Below are 18,702 nucleotides of genomic sequence, written 5' to 3'. Positions count from 1 at the left end.
TGATCTGCCAGTGAGTGTGTTCTCCCTGTGCGCTTCAACATCCGCGGAGTTTTCCTCTCACAAAAAGAGCTTGTACGCGGCACGTCTTTTTAAAGATGCCTCACCCGTGCACTTCTGGTTGCGGTCGGTCAGTTTCTGACTCTGATGGGCACAATCGCTGTTTTGCGTGTTTGGGCGTTGATCACGCCAAGGCAGCGTTTGTAGATGAGTCATGTTCCCACTGAAAAAAACAAAAAAGGGGACATGACCATCGCGACATTACGGTGACAGTGTGGACTAATACACAGACGATTTGTCCTCGGCCCACATCCCCCTCTCCAGTGTCGCAACCCGTGAGCGCTCCGACTGAGCGCGGTGGTCTCTCTTCGGAGGCGCCCCGCGTTTCTTTCGGCGCTCCAGAGGAAGATGCTGTGTCGATCACAGCATCACAAGGTGGGCGTGAGTCCTCGGGAAGTGAGGATTCGGCTGTGCTGCCGCCCTCGGGCGTGCCAGCATTGCCCGAGTCTGATCCCGAGCTGACGGCCATGCTTTCCCGGGCCGCCGCAAGCATTGGGTTGGAGTGGAACCCTCCACCCTGTCCTCAGCGCTCGCGGCTGGATGATTGGTTTTTGGGTGCGGCCACTGGTCAACGCCAGCGTCCAACCCCAATGCCATTCTTCCCGGATGTGCATGAGGAGGTCTCGAGGTCCTGGAAGGCACCACTGTCTTCCCGTGATAGCTCGTGGGCCTTCTCCGCCTTTCCTCCCCTCGACGGGGCCGCTGCCAGTGGGTACCCTGGGGTTCCCCCGGTTGAACGTTCTGTTGCGATGCAACTGTGTCCTCAGAGCGCTTCTTCTCATGGTGACCCTAAGCACCCTTCCAAAGCCTGTAGATTTTCGTCCACTCTCGTGGCGAAATCCTACAGAGCCGCGGGACAGGCAGCCGCCTCACTGCATGCCATGGCCACTCTGCAGGTCTACCAGGCCCAGATGCTCAGGGACATGCATGACGGTAGGACTGACCCAGGGCTCTTCGATGAGCTGCGTGCCGCCACCGACCTCGCTCTCCGGGCGACTAAAGTGACCGCACGCTCCCTGGGTCAGGTGATGGCCACTAACGTGGTCCAGGAGAGATACCTGGCTGCTTCGAGACATTTATATTCCGGGAGACCTGAACTGTGCAGCCGACAAGCTCTCACGGCTTCGGCCTCTCCCTGGAGAATGGAGACTCCATCCCCAGTCGATTCAGCTGATTTGGGGATCAGTTCGGGGACGCACAGGTAGATCTCTTTGCCTCCCACGAATCGTCCCACTGCAACCTGTTTTATTCCCTGACCGAGGGCACGCTCGGCACGGATGCATTGGGGCACAGCTGGCCGCGGGGCCTACGCAAGTATGCATTTCCCCCAGTGAGCCTTCTTGCACAGACCCTGTGCAAGATCAGGGAGCACGAGGAGCAGGTCATCTTGGTCGCGCCACACTGGCCCACCCAGACCTGGTTCTCCGAACTTGTACTCCTCGCGACAGCACCTCCCTGGCCAATTCCCCTGAGGAAGGACTTGCTTTCTCAGGGATGGGGCACCCTATTGCAGGTTTGAGTACCCTACCACCAGCAGTGGTGGCTACCATCACTTCCGCTAGAGCATCGTCCACGAGACATGAAGACCCCCGGAGATACCCGATCAGTGTTGTGCTTTCCTTCCTGCAAGAAGGGCTGGAGCAAAGGCTGTCTCCCTCCACCCTGAAAGTGTATGTTGCCGCCATTGCCGCACATCACATGCAGTCGAAGGTAAGTCCGTTGGAAATCACGACCTGATCATCATGTTCCTGAGAGGAGCGAGGAGACTGAATCCTCCTCGCCCTCCTCTTGTACCCTCTTGGGACCTCTCAGTGGTGCTAACTGCCCTGCAGAGTGCTCCCTTTGAGCCTCTGCAATCAGAGGAGCTTAAGTTCCTGTCAATGAAGACAGCGCTCCTGGTTGCATTGGCCTCCATCAAGAGGGTAGGGGACCTGCAGGCATTCTCCGTTGACGAAGCGTGCCTGGAATTCGGGCCGGCTAATTCTCACGTGATCCTGAGACCCCGGCCTGGATATGTGCCCAAGATTCCCACCACACCCTTTCGTGACCAGGTGGTGAACCTGCAAGCGCTGCCATCGGAGGAGGCAGACCCAGCCTTGGCACTGCTCTGTCCAGTACGCGCCCTCCGTGCTTACGTAGACAGAACGCAGTGTTTCAGGACCTCAGACCAACTCTTTGTCTGTCATGGTGGGAAGCTGAAGGGAAAGGCTCTCTCCAAGCAAAGGTTGTCTCACTGGATAGTGGACGCCATTGCTTTGGCATACCAGCTGCAAGGTCAACCGTGCCCCCTTGGTGTGACGGCCCACTCCACCCGGAGTGTGGCCTCCTCTTGGGCTCTAGCGCATGGTGCCTCGCTGGCAGACATCTGCAGAGCTGCAGGCTGGGCGACACCTAACACATTTGAGAGATTCTACAATCTCAGAGTGGAGCCAGTTTCTTCTCATGTACTCGCTTCAACCAGCCGGTACTAGATTCTGCTCAGGTGTCTTCGCTTGCTTGCCATTCCTCTCCACGGACGGGATACGTACGATATATTCCTCAGGTGAGCCCTAATAAGTCCTGAGTTTCCTCCAGCACTGTTGACGTCAATGCCAGAGTTATGCCACCGGCAGCTTTCGCGTTGGCCAGGTGCCTCCATGTGCATGGTTCCCCCCTTGGGAACTTTCCCTTGGCAAGCCACCTTGCCACCCCTGGGGTTGAAATATTCCACCTGCGGCTGGATACCCCAGTGATTCTCCATATGCAGCCCCTCCGGGTCATATGTGTATTCTGTAAGTCCCCCCCCTTCGGGCTGGCACTGATTGCATATTTCCGCTGAGATATGCTTCCCAGTGTACCTTGGTATTCCTGTGTTAAGTAGGAGTCCTTCGTCCGTGCCAGTCTCACGACAGGGATCTCAGACTTACGCAGGGCACTGGAAGACAGACGAGAGGTGGCGTGATTAGACTGGGAACCCCCATTTCGTCGTCACTGACGTAACTCGTAGTGACCACGAAAGGGAACGTTACGTCTCCCTGCCACTTCCGCTGTACCGCTGGAAACGCCTGAGTTCAGTCTCGGCTCCTCAGTGAGAAAACATACTGCGCTATGCCGGCGTACTTCCTTATATACCCACGAGGTAGGCCGGAGTTACGCATGCAAATCCCACAGACCCAAGGCATTTCCATTGCCATTGGCTCGTTTTCTATATCTCGAAGATGATAGGCTTTCTATGCGAAAATTTCATCGTCCCCCATTTCATCGTCACTGATGTAACGTCTCCGTTCCCACTCAGGGAACGAGGGTTACATACGTAACCGAGACGATTTCTATATATACAGATTCTGTAGATATTGCAATTTCTGATACAGATAACCAAATGTAACGAATTATTTTAACATTATAAGTGATTTTTCTTAGATTATAACCACTATGTTCTGTGTGTGTGTGTGTGTGTGTGTGTGTGTGTGTGTGTGTGTGTGTGTGTGTGTCCTGGTTAACTCTACATTATGGGGACAAAATGTCTCAAGATGGCAATATCCAAAATCCTTGTCCTTGTGGGGACATACACTGTTGGTCCCCATGAGGAAAACAGATTAAAAATCCTATTAAGGGATGTTCGTTGAAAATGTCAAAATAGTTTTCTGTGATGAGTATAGAGGTTAGAATAGGCCTATACAGTTTGTACAGAATAAAAATCATTGTGTCTATGGAAAGTCCTCATAAAACATTTAAATACAATGTGTGTGTTTGGGGGGGGGGGGGTGCAATTAGTGAACATAAAGCAGGATAGAGTACAAAGGAGAGGAAACAGGCAATGACTGTATAACATCAGATTGATCAGAGACGCATCAGAAGGGAGACAGATGGCATAAATATAGTACATTACAGTATGTATGCCATGTGATACTGTAAACTGATTACCATGGTAGAGACTGCCACATTACTGCAACTCTTCATCTGTAAAGGTCAACTACAGTATACAGTTATATGGCACAGTGAGAATATTTACTGTATTGCCAGCAAACTCTGTTCTAGCATCAAACCTCATGGCAGTTTCATAACTTCATCACACCTTTTGATAACACACAACTAGATAGATACCATTACAAACATTATGGTTTCAATTTCATAAGTTATGTAAAGTAAGTGTATTGTCTAATGTGGCAACTGTAGCCTGTAATTATTTAAGCAACAAGGGTGAATTGAAACATGTATCTTGCATTGTTTCCTGTTGAATTAATTGATTGTTAAAAGTACTAAACTGAAAAAGATTATACTGTTGTGTTTCGGTGATTAAACCAAATGTTCTCATTACATATTACAATAATCTTGTGTTTGAAACAATGATCAGGTGGACTGAAATATAACTGTAATTAAAGCATGGGATCAGGTTTTGAAAGAATGACTAGCTGTGTTACAAGTGTGATCAGTTTGAATTTTTGTACTAAGAGTTTTGAAAATGTACACCTTACCTGTGAAAATAGTACCAAAGCAAATAAATAAAACTGTAAGTAGTGATGTAAGGAATACTGTTTCTTGGTCCAAGCCTCTACTCGTTTTAACTGAACATTATACCTTGACAGTAATTTATGAGCACTATTTATTCATATCACATTTAAACAAAGCTTTTAAAAACCCTGCATTCCGGAAACCAATATTGTAACAATTCATAAAAGATGAATCATTGTCAGTCCATCTGAAATTTAAATATGGAGATTAAGGTTATGATCATGTTATTTTCAGTAGTGTTACAGCACACCATGAGTGTATATTAGCACCATTTATTCTTTGCTTTTAGCATCTGATTGATAGAACATGTTTGAACAATTTGATTGCTCAGTCTAAACCAGTGCTTCTCAACCACATGGCATCAAAGATGAATATTTAAGATAAAAAAATAAAAACTCAATTGCAAAAATCAATCCATTTCTTATTTCAATTCACCCCTTCAAAATTTTTCCCGTAAAGAACAGGATATATGGTCGCCAGATTTTAAAAGTGTGATTTCTAGGCCTGGAAACGTCAAGCAAATTAAACTTCACAGGCATTTTTTTTAAACTGAATATAAATTGTTCTAATTATGCCACGGAATTGTGAATAAATAAAACTATTTCTTTAAAATCCATAACCCTTATTCAGTAAAACTGGAAAAGTCATGTGCCTTTGTTGTGGACAGTGGGAGGAAACTTGGTGTTAAAAAGGTTGAAAACTACTGATCTAAACAATCACTCAAAGCTGGTCCAAAACATTTCATGTTACCACTTTGACATGCTGATGGTCAGAGCAATATCAATTTATTTGTTGCATATAAGAATCACATTTACACATACATACATACACATTTCATACATTTTAAGGAAAAATGCCCCTTCTTTCACTAGAGAGGTGTGACATTTTGTTCAGCCTGTATTGCACTCCGGGTAATGTTGTCATGAAATACATATAGAAAAAAAAAAAATCATGATTCAAGCAGCCTACCATCAGTAGAAAAAAAAAACTGATGTAGACAACAATTCCAAAACATTGCAAAGTCCAAAACAAGGTGAGACCACAGCATAGTTCAATCTGCACATAATCTCTCATGGGGTCAGACTGGGGACAACAGAATACACACCTCTATCAATTCAATTCCTTTAAAGAATGAGCAGTGAAGCATGTAGATCACACAAACAACTCATCTTTAACTTTAAATAAAAATTTCACTTTTCGAATGGATTAAACTAAAAATCAGTTCATGCAAGTCTATAGAGTACATACTTGGTCTGATCTCTATTAAATAAGGAATAAGTCTGAAGGCTGTGTCAGTCCAATAGTGCAGAGGTACTATCATGCTTTTTATGGTCTTACAGTATTTTAAAGAACATTTATGCTTTTTACATAACATTCCATAATGGCAATAAGTACTGCATTGCATTTTGTTTCTCTAGTGCCTAACTGGACTGCCCAACAGGAAGATCTCTTGTTCCATAAACTGATGGCTTTGTAAGGCTTATAAGTTTGCTTTAAGGTCTTGAGTTAGGATAGAAGAGCTGTTGACATCAAAAGACAGGAAGAGTTTAGCATGCATGCCATTGATCTCAATTTTCCTCACACACATACACAAGCAGTGAGGCAGTGCTACTGAGATGTTTAGCTTGTGTGTATATAAACATATACAGTGCTTCTGCGTCAGGTCCCCTCCTAAACTACTACTTTGTGTCAGGAACAACGGGACAACTGTCTGAAAAGCCAAAAGACAGGCAATGATGGAGAAAGGGGTAAGACAGGTGAAGTACGGTCCTCCCTTAGTGGGTGTAGCGGTCACTCGCAGCAAACCAGGCGGATGGGATGGCCGGAGAAGGGAAGATTGGAGCATTCGGCTACAGCATGTCTCGCTGCTTTCTCACTGGGGAAGGTCACCAGTGCCTCCCCACTACGCTGACCACTCCAGTTATACAGCACGAGCACCGAGTCCGCCTGGAGCTACACCAAAACAACATTTAAAAACCAAGTAAATATATACATGGATATATATATGCATATATATAGATATAGATATAGATATAGATATATACAGTGCCGGTCAAAAGTTTGGAAGCATTACTATTTTTAATGTTTTTTTGTTTTTTTTTAAAGTCTCTTATGCTTATCAAGCCTTCATTTATTTGCTAAAAAAAAAAATACTGAAAAAAATCTATTTCAAATAAACGTTCTTTTTAAAAATTTTATTCATCAAAGAATCCTGAAAAAAAATTATATTAGCAGCATATTAGAATGATTGCTGAAGGATCATGAGGCACTGTAGATTGGATGATGAAAATTCACCTTTGCATCACAGAAATAAATTATATTTTAAAGTATATTCAAATAGAAAACCATTATGTTAAATTGTAATAATATTTTACAATATTACTGTTTGTATTGTATTTTGATCAAATAAATGCAGGTTTGATGAGCAAAAGAGACTTCTTTCAAAAACATTAAACATAGTAATGTTTCCAAACCATTTCCAGACACACACAGTAGTGGTCAAAAGTGATGCCGGAGGGGATATTCATTTGAATTACTCTACAAGGCAAAATGAGGATTTAAAAAAAAAAAAAAAAAATATATATATATATATATATATATATATATATATATATATATATATATATATATATATATATATATATATTTTATTATTATTATTATTATTATTATTTTTTTTTTTTTTTTTTTATATGGGGGAAGAACAAAACTAACTTTTTAAATTATTTGCCAAAAAAAAAAAAACTACAGCTACTGGTTTTATTTTACTATGCAAAAAGTTCACAGGAATAAGCACACATTGACTTCAATCTATTAATATTTGATTGGTTCTCTTTTGTTTTTTCATGTGTTCATAATTTCTTTGTATGACTTATGCCAAATTGTGCGGACATAATATTGCAGTTTCATTGCGTTATCACAAAATTGATTCCAAGTACAACTTAACTTACAAATGAACAGTTTTTAATAATATTTGAATAAAGGGAGATTTTGAATAAAGATCACTTTTGGCCACTATTGTACATGTTCCAGTGGTGGCATTTATAAATAAATATATAGAAGGGCAAGATCCCTCCACATGCACATACAGCACACAGAGTTCTATAGAGAGAAACAGGATTTGAGTTTGGATTAAACACCATTTAAGCATTTTTGCATAAACCCTCCACACACAGAATTTGTCATTTTACAGTCAATCAAATCAGCAGAAAAGATGTGCAAGTATATATACTTAGCCATTCATTAGGAATCCCTTAGGAAAAGGCTGGAGACTTGCAGCAAGTTAAGAACAATGATGACAATCAAACCCCAAACCAATAAGTCACATCGGAGAGAAAGAGCATTTTTTTCAACAAGCTTCTTAAAACAGCAGCACACAGATCATTTAAGCATACTGGGAGTAAATTATGCATGAAGCAGAGAGTGAAGATTAATTTACACATTCAAAAACAGAAGAGCATTACTGCACTGCAGTACCGATTGGAGGTCACCCTGAGAGGAGGAGTTAGCGTATTAGTCCATGCACAAGCGAGGGGTTCGGGTCACGGGGCATGATGGGAGCTTACCTGGAGGGGCTGCCCTTACAGACAAAGCCACTCTTTAGGCTGAATCAGGCTCCGGCCCTGCTCACTCACTCCAACCAAGCTGCTGTAGTCTTCAGGAGCGTACTACAGCACAACGAGCCACAGTCAGTGCCACAGGCCTCACGTTACACTCACAACAATCAGCACTTCAGCTACAGGTCACGCTAGAGTAGTATGCATTTCTACTAAGGGTGTCAAAAGATGTGCATTGACATGGCAGTGAAAAAACTTAAATTACAGTGTTGAATTGATCATCATATAAAAAATAAGATGCATTAAATTGATCAAAGATTTCCATTTTTAAATAAATTATTTTGACCTTTCTATTCAAAGTATCCTGAAAGATAATATTAAGCAGCAAACCCATTTTTAACATTGATAAGTAGAAATGTTTCTTGAGAATCAAATCAGCATATTCAAATGATTTCTGGAGGATCATGTGATACTAAAGTAATAGAGAATAAGTATAGAGTAATGATGCTGAAAATTCAGCTTTGCCACCATAGGAATAAATTACATTTTAAAATATATTCAAATAGAAAACAATATTTTTAAAATTGTAATAACATTTCACAATATTACTGTTTGTACTGTATTTTTGGTCTAATAAATGCAGCCTTTGTGTGTGTGTGTGTGTGTGTGTGTGTGTGTGTGTGTGTGTGTGTGTGTGTGTGTGTGTGTGTGTGTGTGTGTGTGTGTGTGTGTGTGTGTGTGTGTGTGTGTGTGTGTGTGTGTGTGTTCAATAGCGGTATTGACAGCGGTCAATAGCGGTTATAATGTTTGGAGATTTTTTTTTTAAAGAAATATCTTCAATATTAAGAATGGTTTTTGCTGCTTAATATATTTGTGGAAGCTGTTATACTTTTTTTTTTTTTTTTTAAAGGAATCTTTGATGAATATAAAGTTCAAAAGAACAGAATCTGACATGGAAATGTTGTTTTGTAAAATAAATGTCTTATTTAAAAAATTGTATTTATGCATTTAATTGTATATAAGAATTAATGTATTGAGAATGTGGGAACTTAATCTTAAACGTAATCTTGGTATAAGTGTAATTAAATTCCAAATTCCTGATTTCATTTATTAAGAATCAAATCATTGTCAGAGCACATATTCAGACCCCTAAGTCTACAGTATGTTTGAAAATGTAAAAACTAAATGTAAACAAAGTACTGGGCATACTGAATTATTCGTTAAAGACTAATTCAAGTATTACAGTTGATTTAAAAGGTTCAAACACAGGTCTGAAGCGTAGTGCCTTTTATCATTCAGATTTCAGAACCAAAGTAGTGACACCAGTGTATGCCCAGACATTCAACACACCACCCAAAATTCACTGCACTGCAGAAAAAAAAAAGAGAAGAACAGTACGCATCGTACAGGGTTGCATATAAGATGTTTAAGCATGAATGCACTATATAGAAAGAAAGAGGGGGGCCTGCAGACCACCTGCCAAAAAAGAAACACTTCCCGCACACAGAGTCCCATAGTGTGCATTTTGTATCAGAGGTTAAAAGCACACTTGGAGGGTGGACTGGGCTCGGATCCATTTCATTGGTTCAGCCAGGAGTCAAACCTGAACTCAGCATTTCACACACGTGCCACTGTGCTACGCTTTGTGAACAGTGTAACACGCACACCACTCAGGTAAACGCACGCCTTAGAGGAGAGCGCAGGTACTCTGCATGCCGAAGACAGTTGTACTACCATCCCCACCACACATCTGGAAAATCTCCATGGCTACACATTAATATACAGAGAGAGAGAGAGAGAGAGAGAGAGAGAGAGAGAGAGAGAGAGAGAGAGAGAGAGAGAGAGAGAGAGAGAGAGAGAGAGAGAGAGAGAGAGAGAGAGAGAGAGAGAGAGAGAGAGAGAGAGAGAGAGAGAGAGAGAGAGAGAGAGAGAGAGAGAGAGAGAGAGAGAGAGAGAGAGAGAGAGAGAGAGAGAGAGAGAGAGAGAGAGAGAGAGAGAGAGAGAGACCCGTGCCCAAAACAAAGCAGCACTCTTTTCCACCTAACCATCCCTCTGTCTGTTATAACCCCCTTCCCTCCTTCTCTGAGTGCAGGTGTCATACCGTCCTCTGAAGTCTCCGCCTAATCGGCTGTCAGCTATTGAGAGGACAAAATGTACACAATGATTCATCATAAAACACTATGCTATACAACACTACAATACAAACGAAACTTCTTAAGATGTCTGCTGCTTATCCAACAGAAGCAGGGTCCTGATAAAGTCTCAGGTGAGAGGTGCACTGCTTGGGAAACCCTAGTTTTTTTTACTTGTTTTTGAACTTGAGAACCTTAATGAATGAGTGAGTGAGAAGTGGAATGAAGAGTCACCTGATATCCCTGAAAGAAGCTGAGGATGTCTTTGACCCCGGCGTTGTACGGCAGGCCCTGCATTCGCACCAGTGCTCCGGGCTGAGGGGGGAGGAGGGCAGGGGCAGACTGGGCCGCCACAGCTGCCGCTACTGAACCCGGCGGGGCCGCAAAATAACTCATCGTGGAGGGAGAGACCGGTGGACTATTCAACAGTGAGAAAAAAGGTTTTAATCATGGAAAATAGATTTATGAAGTGATAAAACAAATGACATTATAAAATGGACAGTTTAGAATTTAAATTCTGATTGGAGGAGCTACATTTGAAGCTGTTGTAAAACAGCTGATTGATGTATACGTGACCACACATTTTATGTTAATGTGTGAAGTTGATAAGTAGCTTGGCAACTGTTAAATGGCACAGTTAACCGAATAAACTACACTACCATTCAAAGGTTTGGGGTCACTTATGCTCTCAAAGGCTGCATTTATTTGATCAAAAAATGCCATAAAACAGTAATGCTGTGAAATATTACAATAATAATAATAAAAAGTTTTCTATTTTAATATATTTGTTCAAATGTAATTTATTCCTGTGATGGTAAAGCTGAATTTTGAGCATCATTACTCCGGTCTTCAGTGTCACATGATCCTTCAGAAATCATTCTAATGTGCTGATTTGCTGTTAACACCATGTCTACACTGGACGCAACAAAGCATTTGTCCTTTGTGTCAGTTTGCAATTACAAGGTTAACAGGTGTTTTTGGAATAAGATCAATTTCTTTTTCATGAGATTACTTCCTCTTCTTGGCCAGGTTACGTTTCTCCATGTCATAAATCCTAGGGGCAAGGCTTCTGAACTGTAAATTTTTAGGGGCGTGGTATTTAAATGATGATTGTTTTCAGCTGCCACATTTATCAATGTACAATCATTCGTACAATGGGATTGGCGGCACACAAATGTTTCATAAATCACATGTGAACCCTGTTGTAAGATGATTTCTGTGCTTGGATCTACGTCAGATTGATAAATGAGGCCCATTGTTTGAAGTCGCGTCACGCCGCTCGCATCCTGTATAGACAAGGCGTTAAGAAACATTTCTAACTGTTATCAATGTTATCAAAAAGTTGTGCTGCTTAATGGTTTTGCGAAAACTGTGATGCATTTATTTTTCAGAATTTTTGGATGAATAGAAAGTTCAAAAGAACAGGATTTATTTGAAATATATTGACATATTTTGACACCTATCCTACAATAGTAGTGTATTTTTCTTGCTGAAAGTAAAGTTAGTGATTATTATTACAACAAATACATTCCACACACATTCATAATTTTTTCTAAAAAGGTGATATGATACACGACACGGTTTAATAAATAAAATAGTCAATTTTACTTTCACCATATGCCAACCTTTTAACCAGGTGGAATGAAAGATTTTTGTCTTGTACCTTGGGTAGTAGGTGGTGTAGCTCATGTTCATGTTCATGTAAAGCTGCGGAGAATAGTAGGCTAAAGCATGTGCAGGGCTGTGTGTTGGGGCCTGTGGAGTTCTTGGAGTGGCCAGCAGGGGGGACTGATACAACGCAGCCTCAGTGGGAATCATAGTTGGAGTCGCATGAAATGCAGTGTATGTTGGTGGAGATAGACCTGAGTGGGACAAGACAAAGTGCTTTATATTAAAATAAACAAATACATTTGTTTTCACAAAAACAGGCAATGTGTAAATCTCTCTCATACACACACACACAGCTGACCTTGCACAAGTATGTGAATGTCATGTATACTTAGCTCATATGGCACAGGAACAACTACAGTGTCCTCTGATGTGGCATGAGCACATACGGCCCATTCTCAAGCCAAGGTCAAACAACCAGATCGAATCACTCAGTAAACAGCCCTTCCTTTAGTGCCGCTACAGGCTTGCTCTTTCTAAATGCCAAAATGTTGCACCTTTAGATCCATGAAAGAGGTGATCACACTGCTTTCTTGCAGATAAGCTGAAATCTAATCTCAAACAGACTGGAACACTGCACACAGATCAGTGTCTTTAAAACAGGAACTGATTACAGCTGCTGGCTCAGGCTAAATACTAACCCAAATGAACAGAACAGTTCCATCTACAAGCATTTGAAATAAAATAAAAAAAAATCTCCATAAAATGAAAGCTTCCATTCAGACAGTTTCTTACAAGGTAGTTTGCAAGGAGGCGGCGACAGGCCGCTGCGGTTAAGCGTTCCCCCCATCAGCACAAAGCTCATCTCTTCAGTGGAGCACTGGAACACCTCCACATAACGATCCTTCATCATCTTCTTGTGGCACTTCTGAGACACCATAAATGCACGGTCAGATGACTTCATCTGAATGAAGGCATCACCAGAGGGTCGACCCTAGAAAGATGGACAGAGAAAAGACAAAAAAAAGGTAGGTCAAAGTGTCATTCTAATAAGGCCTGATGATTTTTGTTTCATTAGGTTCCTAATTAAGTCACCTGCTGGTTAAGGACCATGTGCACTCCATGTGGTTTGATATCAATGGTGTGTTCCCCCATAAACTCTAGGATGTCCTCGATGGCGGCGGTGTATGGCAGACCTCTCAGTCGGATGCAGTCTCTTGTGTTTCCGGTGGTGATGAAGGGTGGCGTGGCTAACACAGGCATGGATACCATCGGAGGAGGAGGAGGAAGTGTAGAGATCAGTGGAGTGGACATGTAGCGATTCAGCACCTAGTTACAAGATACAAGAGGTCAAGGAAATGGCAATAAAGAACTAGATGTTGGTTTCCTAAAAAATGTACACAAATGTCAATTTGTTGTTGTTTTTTTGTTCCGATTAATCCTCAGCATAGCAGAATTGCAATAATAAAAATTTTCACTAAATGTGGGTAAAAACATAACTGCTGTAATACACATCAGTGTGTCAGCTACTTGTTAGGGAGAAATGCATATTAACTGCCACAGCTTATATCCTTTACCAAGCAAGCATTTGACATCAAATTTTTAAATTAATTTTCTGTGCGTCTACTGACGGGAAAAGGTTTACATGACTTTGAGACCATTAGCAAAACATGCACAGAGGGCATTAGGGGGTCAAAACATTTCTATTGTTCTTACACAATGGAGCCTGAAAGTCAAAATGAAGGGTACACAATTATTCCTTGTTTTTAGCTGTTTTCTGTGCCGTTTCGTCATTTTCTCATTCATAAATTATTTTTTATTAAATGGTATTAAAATACATACATTAGTTAAAAAAATATTTTTTGCATTTTAAGATAATGACTTCCTAAAGACATGTTAAAAGGTGAAAAAGTAATGCATCATGAAAAGCAATGCTTGGGTCACTAAGGGTTAAATAAAACACATCAGTACCTGCTGGACCTCAGCTGCAGTGCTGCGGAACAGCTCGATGTATCTCTTGCCCAGGACCTGTTTGTGCTTCTTCAGGGAATTCTGGGCATATTCCTCACAAGCAAAGAGAACAAATGCATCGCCTGTGGGACGTCCATCTGGGTACTTCACAAACAGAAGCCCCTCCATCCCGTCCGTGACCGGGCTCTCTGGGCCCAGGAAGCCCAGAACATCCTGAGGAGTAGCAGTGAATGGAAGCCCGCGCATTCGGATTATCACCTGGTTTTCCTTAGAAAGGAACTGAGCTACCTCATTGGACGTGCCTGTCAAAAGAGGGGGAATTTTACATTTAAAATGGTGAGTAGTTACAGAATGTCAGAGACACTCTCAGCTGCTCTAAAAGCTTTCAGCAGACACATCCACATGCACTGTAATGATATCTCGGCAGGCCGCTGTACTTTTACACCTGCTGTGTGTGAGGGAAGTGTGAGGCTTTTGAGAGGCTGCTGACCCATCTTCCTCCCTGAGGGAACGGCTCCCTTTCTCTGTGGCCTGGCCAGATCAGGGGGGGCAGGAGAGAGGGGGGGTAGTTTCCCCATCTACCTGCCCAACATGAGTCAGCAAAGGAAAAAGACTCACAAAGAGCCTTTCATTCCCACAGGGGGGGTGAACACACACAAACACACACACCAGGGAATAACGGACAGAGATTTACTCTACAAATGCTAAGAGTCTACTCCTATTACAACTGAAGACTTCATGTAAATGTCTCACCTCCTGCAATCTTCAGAAATTCCTCCCCAGTCGCTTTATACACCTGTAACAAAAAAAATGCAGAATGTCAACCATGATGCTTATTGTATATAGCCATTTATACCATGGTCTGTATGAATTTTGATTGACTGGAAGGTGTGCATTAAAAATTGTTTAATGCACAGGTAGTTCCAAATCAGTTTAATCACTTTTCTATATTAATGCACTGCTTTCATTGAAGCGCATACACACACTTTACTCGCACACAAAGATCAGAGATCGCTCTGCGCACACAGAAACATTCAGGAGCACAGAAACTGCCTGTCAACTCTGCCCCAGTTAAAGACATGGGTGTTATTAGACAGCAACTTGTCTATCAAAAATCATATTACAAAAGCAGCCTTTATCCACCTCAGAAAAATCACTTAGCTATGGAACATGTTAACGGTTTCTTATGCAGAAAAGTTAGTTCATGCATTCATGACCTCTGGACTGGATTACTGTATTGCATAGGTGGTTGTTCTGCATCCTCAAACTAGCAGCAGCATTTTGGACTTCTTACCAAGTCAAAAAAAAAAAATATGATCATATAACACCATTTTTATCATCTCTACACTGGTTACCTATTAAGTTCCATATAGGTTACAAAGTATTGCTACTGAACTATAAGGTCCTAAACAGTTTAGCTCTTCTATCTTCTATCGCCTTACAATCCATCACACTCTTTAAGATTACAAAACACTACAAAAAACTTTTTCCACTAAAGGAGGGACAGCGTTTTCACATTTAGCTCCTAAACTCTGGAATAGCCTACCTGATAATGTTTGGGGCTACGACTCACTCTCCCAGTTTAAATCTAGATTAAAGATGCATCCCTTTAGCCTAGCATGCATATCATAACCTTGCTTTCCAGAGGGCATATGTCAGATCAGAAGCATATACCTCCTATTTACATTGCCTTAAATTTGTATATAACACACACATATTGTCAACTGTCTATTTTGTATATTGTGTATTTTTATTATCTGCATCTCATCACTGTCATTCTGTCTGTGCTGTGGAAGCCTCAGTCACCAAGACAAATTCCTTATATGTGTAAACATACTTGGCATAAAGCTCATTCGGATATGACCATGTATTGTTTGAAACGTTATGAACAGCAGCTACACTAATTATTTACCATTTGCTTTTGGTATCAACCTTGAGATGCCCGTAACTAGAGATTACACCAGCTTCAGTTAGAATCTAGCCTCTTATGAAGACTTCAGATGACAAAACACCTGTGAAGAGATGATGGCAACCCCTACGAGCTCTTCAGATGACACACAATTTTCTATGTATTGTAATCATTACGTTCACAACTTGTAATAATTGCTTTAATGAGCTCATTTTCTCTGTCTGAATGAATACATGATATTAGCTAACGACATGATTTGATTTATCTTAGAACTGTACATTTCTGATAACATTAAATTGTAATGTAGAAAGTGTAAAGTTGCATTGAAACGATATGTATAGTGAAAAACGCTACAGAAATAAATGTGAATTGAAAATGTGAATCAAGATGGAAAATGTAATCAGGATGGTCGATTTGACAATGAGGTTGACTGTTTTTTTCTTATTTTAGCAACAAAGCTTTAAAAAGGAATGAATTTAGATTTTGTGCTTTAGCATGCTGTTAGACTGTCATGGTAAACTCTCCAAAAAACTCTCTAAATTCATCCTCAACTCAGACTAGTCGGTTATGAGAAAATTTAGTTTCTCACATGCCTAGTGTAAATTTAATATAGAAGAATTAGGATTATCTCAGACTAAAGTGAGTATTGGGACTATGCATATTATTAGAACAGCTGATGCGAGTAAAACAAAACAAGCTCATGGTTAAGATGCTGTAAAGAGGTGAACTCACTTCAATGTATCTGTTGCCCATGTGGTGTTTATGTCGATCCAGTGCCATGTCTCTGTGCTCAGAGTTTATGAAGCGCACCAGAGCTTCCCCGTTCCTCCGGCCCTGAGCATTTAAACACAGCGCAACGCCGCCTCTGATACACACAAATCAAAGAAAGATAGAGATGCAACATTTAAAAACTAGTTTGTAACCTTGAACAATTTGCTCGTTATGATACATCAGCTTTGACATTCCAAATAACCCTTTTCCACTAGTGAAAGTCCTGATGTGACATTTGGCTGGATTTGCCTTTGAGGTCTTACAGAGTTTTGCATTACGCTGTTAATGTGTCCTAAAGGGTCTTTTCTGAGTGCATGCTCAGTGTCATTGTGAGTGTGTGTTTCAGAGTTACGCTGAGATGTAATCTTACTTGGCAATGTTGAGGCCCTTGAAGAAGCGAGCAATGTCCTGATCAGACGACTGCCATGGCAACCCACGAGCTCTGATGACCGTCTCGCTGTCCACAGCTTCTGTCTTACTGCTGGAAACAGTGCACATATGCAGACATACAGATAAACCTCATGCTAAGAAGCATTATTATGGGTATTATAATGAGAAAACTCCACAGATGTATTTTGAAACCTATGGTCAAAATCAACAACTCTCAACAAATTACTTTTTGGTCAGCAGAAGTAAAAGGGAAACTTCTCACTGCTCACACACACAAACAAAATACACTGTTTGTTTACAACAACAAAAATCAGACTACAGCAAATATGACTGAGTACATACCACGCTCCAGATTCGAACTTGTAGTTTACAGTTTCAAAAGTTGAGAATTTGTGATCTACAAAGGAAAAAGTTTAATTATGAGATCTCAAGCAACCTGGTCAGTTGTGCACATCAAAAGTGAAATACGTAACATGTTTTCTCAATATATAAATGGTACAGATCAATCCACAGCGCTGCATGACTCACTGTAAGGCTCAGCCAGTAGGTGCAGCATTACCAGAACCATGTTCTCCACTTCCCTTAGTCCGGCCTCCTGCTCCACCACCGCTGGAATACACACGTCTGACAGCAGCGTCAAGGCACATACATGACATATGCACACACATGAATGCACATATTCCTACTAAAACAGCTGAACATGCTTTTGAAAAGAACTAGTACATGCCACACAAAAAAAACCCATCATTATATTATATTATATTATATTATATTATATTATATTATATTATATTATATTATATTATATTATATTATATTATATTATAAAAACACCAAAAATAAAAAGTCACACACACACACACCAGAGTAAAACCAAAAGCATATGCAGGATACAGTCCAGCATGGAGGACATAGTGAGATCTTTCATGGGGCCTGCGTTGGGGCAGCATTTGTGAAACTCTTTCTTCAAGTCCACAAACGTGTAGAAGCACTCTGGCAGAACCAGATTCTACAACAAAACACACAAAGGCAAATTAGGTGGATGCAGGTAGGAAAATGTTTAGGAGGAGCCTGAGGGAAGGGCAGAAGAGAGAGAACAGTAAAGAAAGAGGAAAAGGTATAAGGCAGAATGGATTGAGAGCGCTTTAATGTCCTCTGGATGACATAACATTCCTGTGAAGATTATAACATGTTGCTGCTAAACAGATTATACCTCAAACTGACAGCTAATTTAAAAATGTCAGAAAAACACACACACTTTTTCATTTCAGTTAAAACATACACTCAAGGATGAAGGTGTGTTTGCGGATTACCTTTTTGGAAGCCTCGGGGTGCAGCACCTGTCGGATAAGAAGTGGTCCGTCCACACAAAGTGTGTAGGAACTTCTGCCCAGAGACTTTAGTTCAGCTGACACCGACTGATGAAACTGGAGACAGAAATAAAAGCATTTAAAGAGAGAAGGAATGGAGAGGAAAAAAAAAAATTATTTCTAATCTAAAACACCACAGCATTAGACCGTAGGCATTAGATTCACTTCCCTTTATATCTAAACTGTTCAAAGGTTCGGGGTCAGTAAGTTTTGTTTTTGTTTTTAATGAATAAAAAGTGTTTTCAACATTGAAAATCGTTACTTAAAGTGTCAGTTCACCAAAAAAAAATCTAATTCTCCATTTAATTCTCCAGCTACACAACTGACATTTTGACGCTTCAAAAAGATTTATAGAGAGATTGTAAAATGAATCCATATGAATTGAGCGGTTAAGTCCACATTTTCTGAACAGACATGATCGCTTTATACGCTGAACAGATTTAATT

The 18,702-nt window shown here is 41.0% G+C and overlaps 1 protein-coding gene across 3 annotated transcripts in view; it reads right to left on the bottom strand.

Moving 5' to 3' along the window:
• Positions 1–5,316: 5,316 nt before the first annotated feature.
• Positions 5,317–18,702, bottom strand: part of esrp2 (epithelial splicing regulatory protein 2) — a 24,154-nt gene continuing 10,768 nt past the window's right edge. For 2 of the 3 annotated variants that reach the window (XM_084107858.1, XM_084107859.1), the window contains 14 exons: positions 18,200–18,313; positions 17,781–17,895; positions 17,415–17,510; positions 17,229–17,283; positions 16,867–16,977; positions 16,458–16,590; positions 14,570–14,612; positions 13,817–14,118; positions 12,941–13,174; positions 12,641–12,839; positions 11,901–12,099; positions 10,472–10,655; positions 8,115–8,216; positions 5,317–6,501 (listed from right to left, as the gene is read on the bottom strand). In XM_084107858.1, the coding sequence (XP_083963984.1) occupies positions 8,130–8,216; positions 10,472–10,655; positions 11,901–12,099; positions 12,641–12,839; positions 12,941–13,174; positions 13,817–14,118; positions 14,570–14,612; positions 16,458–16,590; positions 16,867–16,977; positions 17,229–17,283; positions 17,415–17,510; positions 17,781–17,895; positions 18,200–18,313 (1,872 nt within the window). In that variant the 3' untranslated portion in view covers positions 5,317–6,501; positions 8,115–8,129. The remainder of the gene's footprint in view (positions 6,502–8,114; positions 8,217–10,471; positions 10,656–11,900; positions 12,100–12,640; positions 12,840–12,940; positions 13,175–13,816; positions 14,119–14,569; positions 14,613–16,457; positions 16,591–16,866; positions 16,978–17,228; positions 17,284–17,414; positions 17,511–17,780; positions 17,896–18,199; positions 18,314–18,702) is intronic. The other variant, XM_084107860.1, reaches the window with a different exon arrangement.

This window comes from Abramis brama (genome assembly GCF_963993115.1).
Source record: "Abramis brama genome assembly, chromosome: 3".
Classification (NCBI taxonomy): Eukaryota; Metazoa; Chordata; class Actinopteri; order Cypriniformes; family Leuciscidae; genus Abramis; species Abramis brama.
Note: the sequence above shows the minus strand (reverse complement) of the source record. Positions and strands in the feature narration are given on the sequence as shown.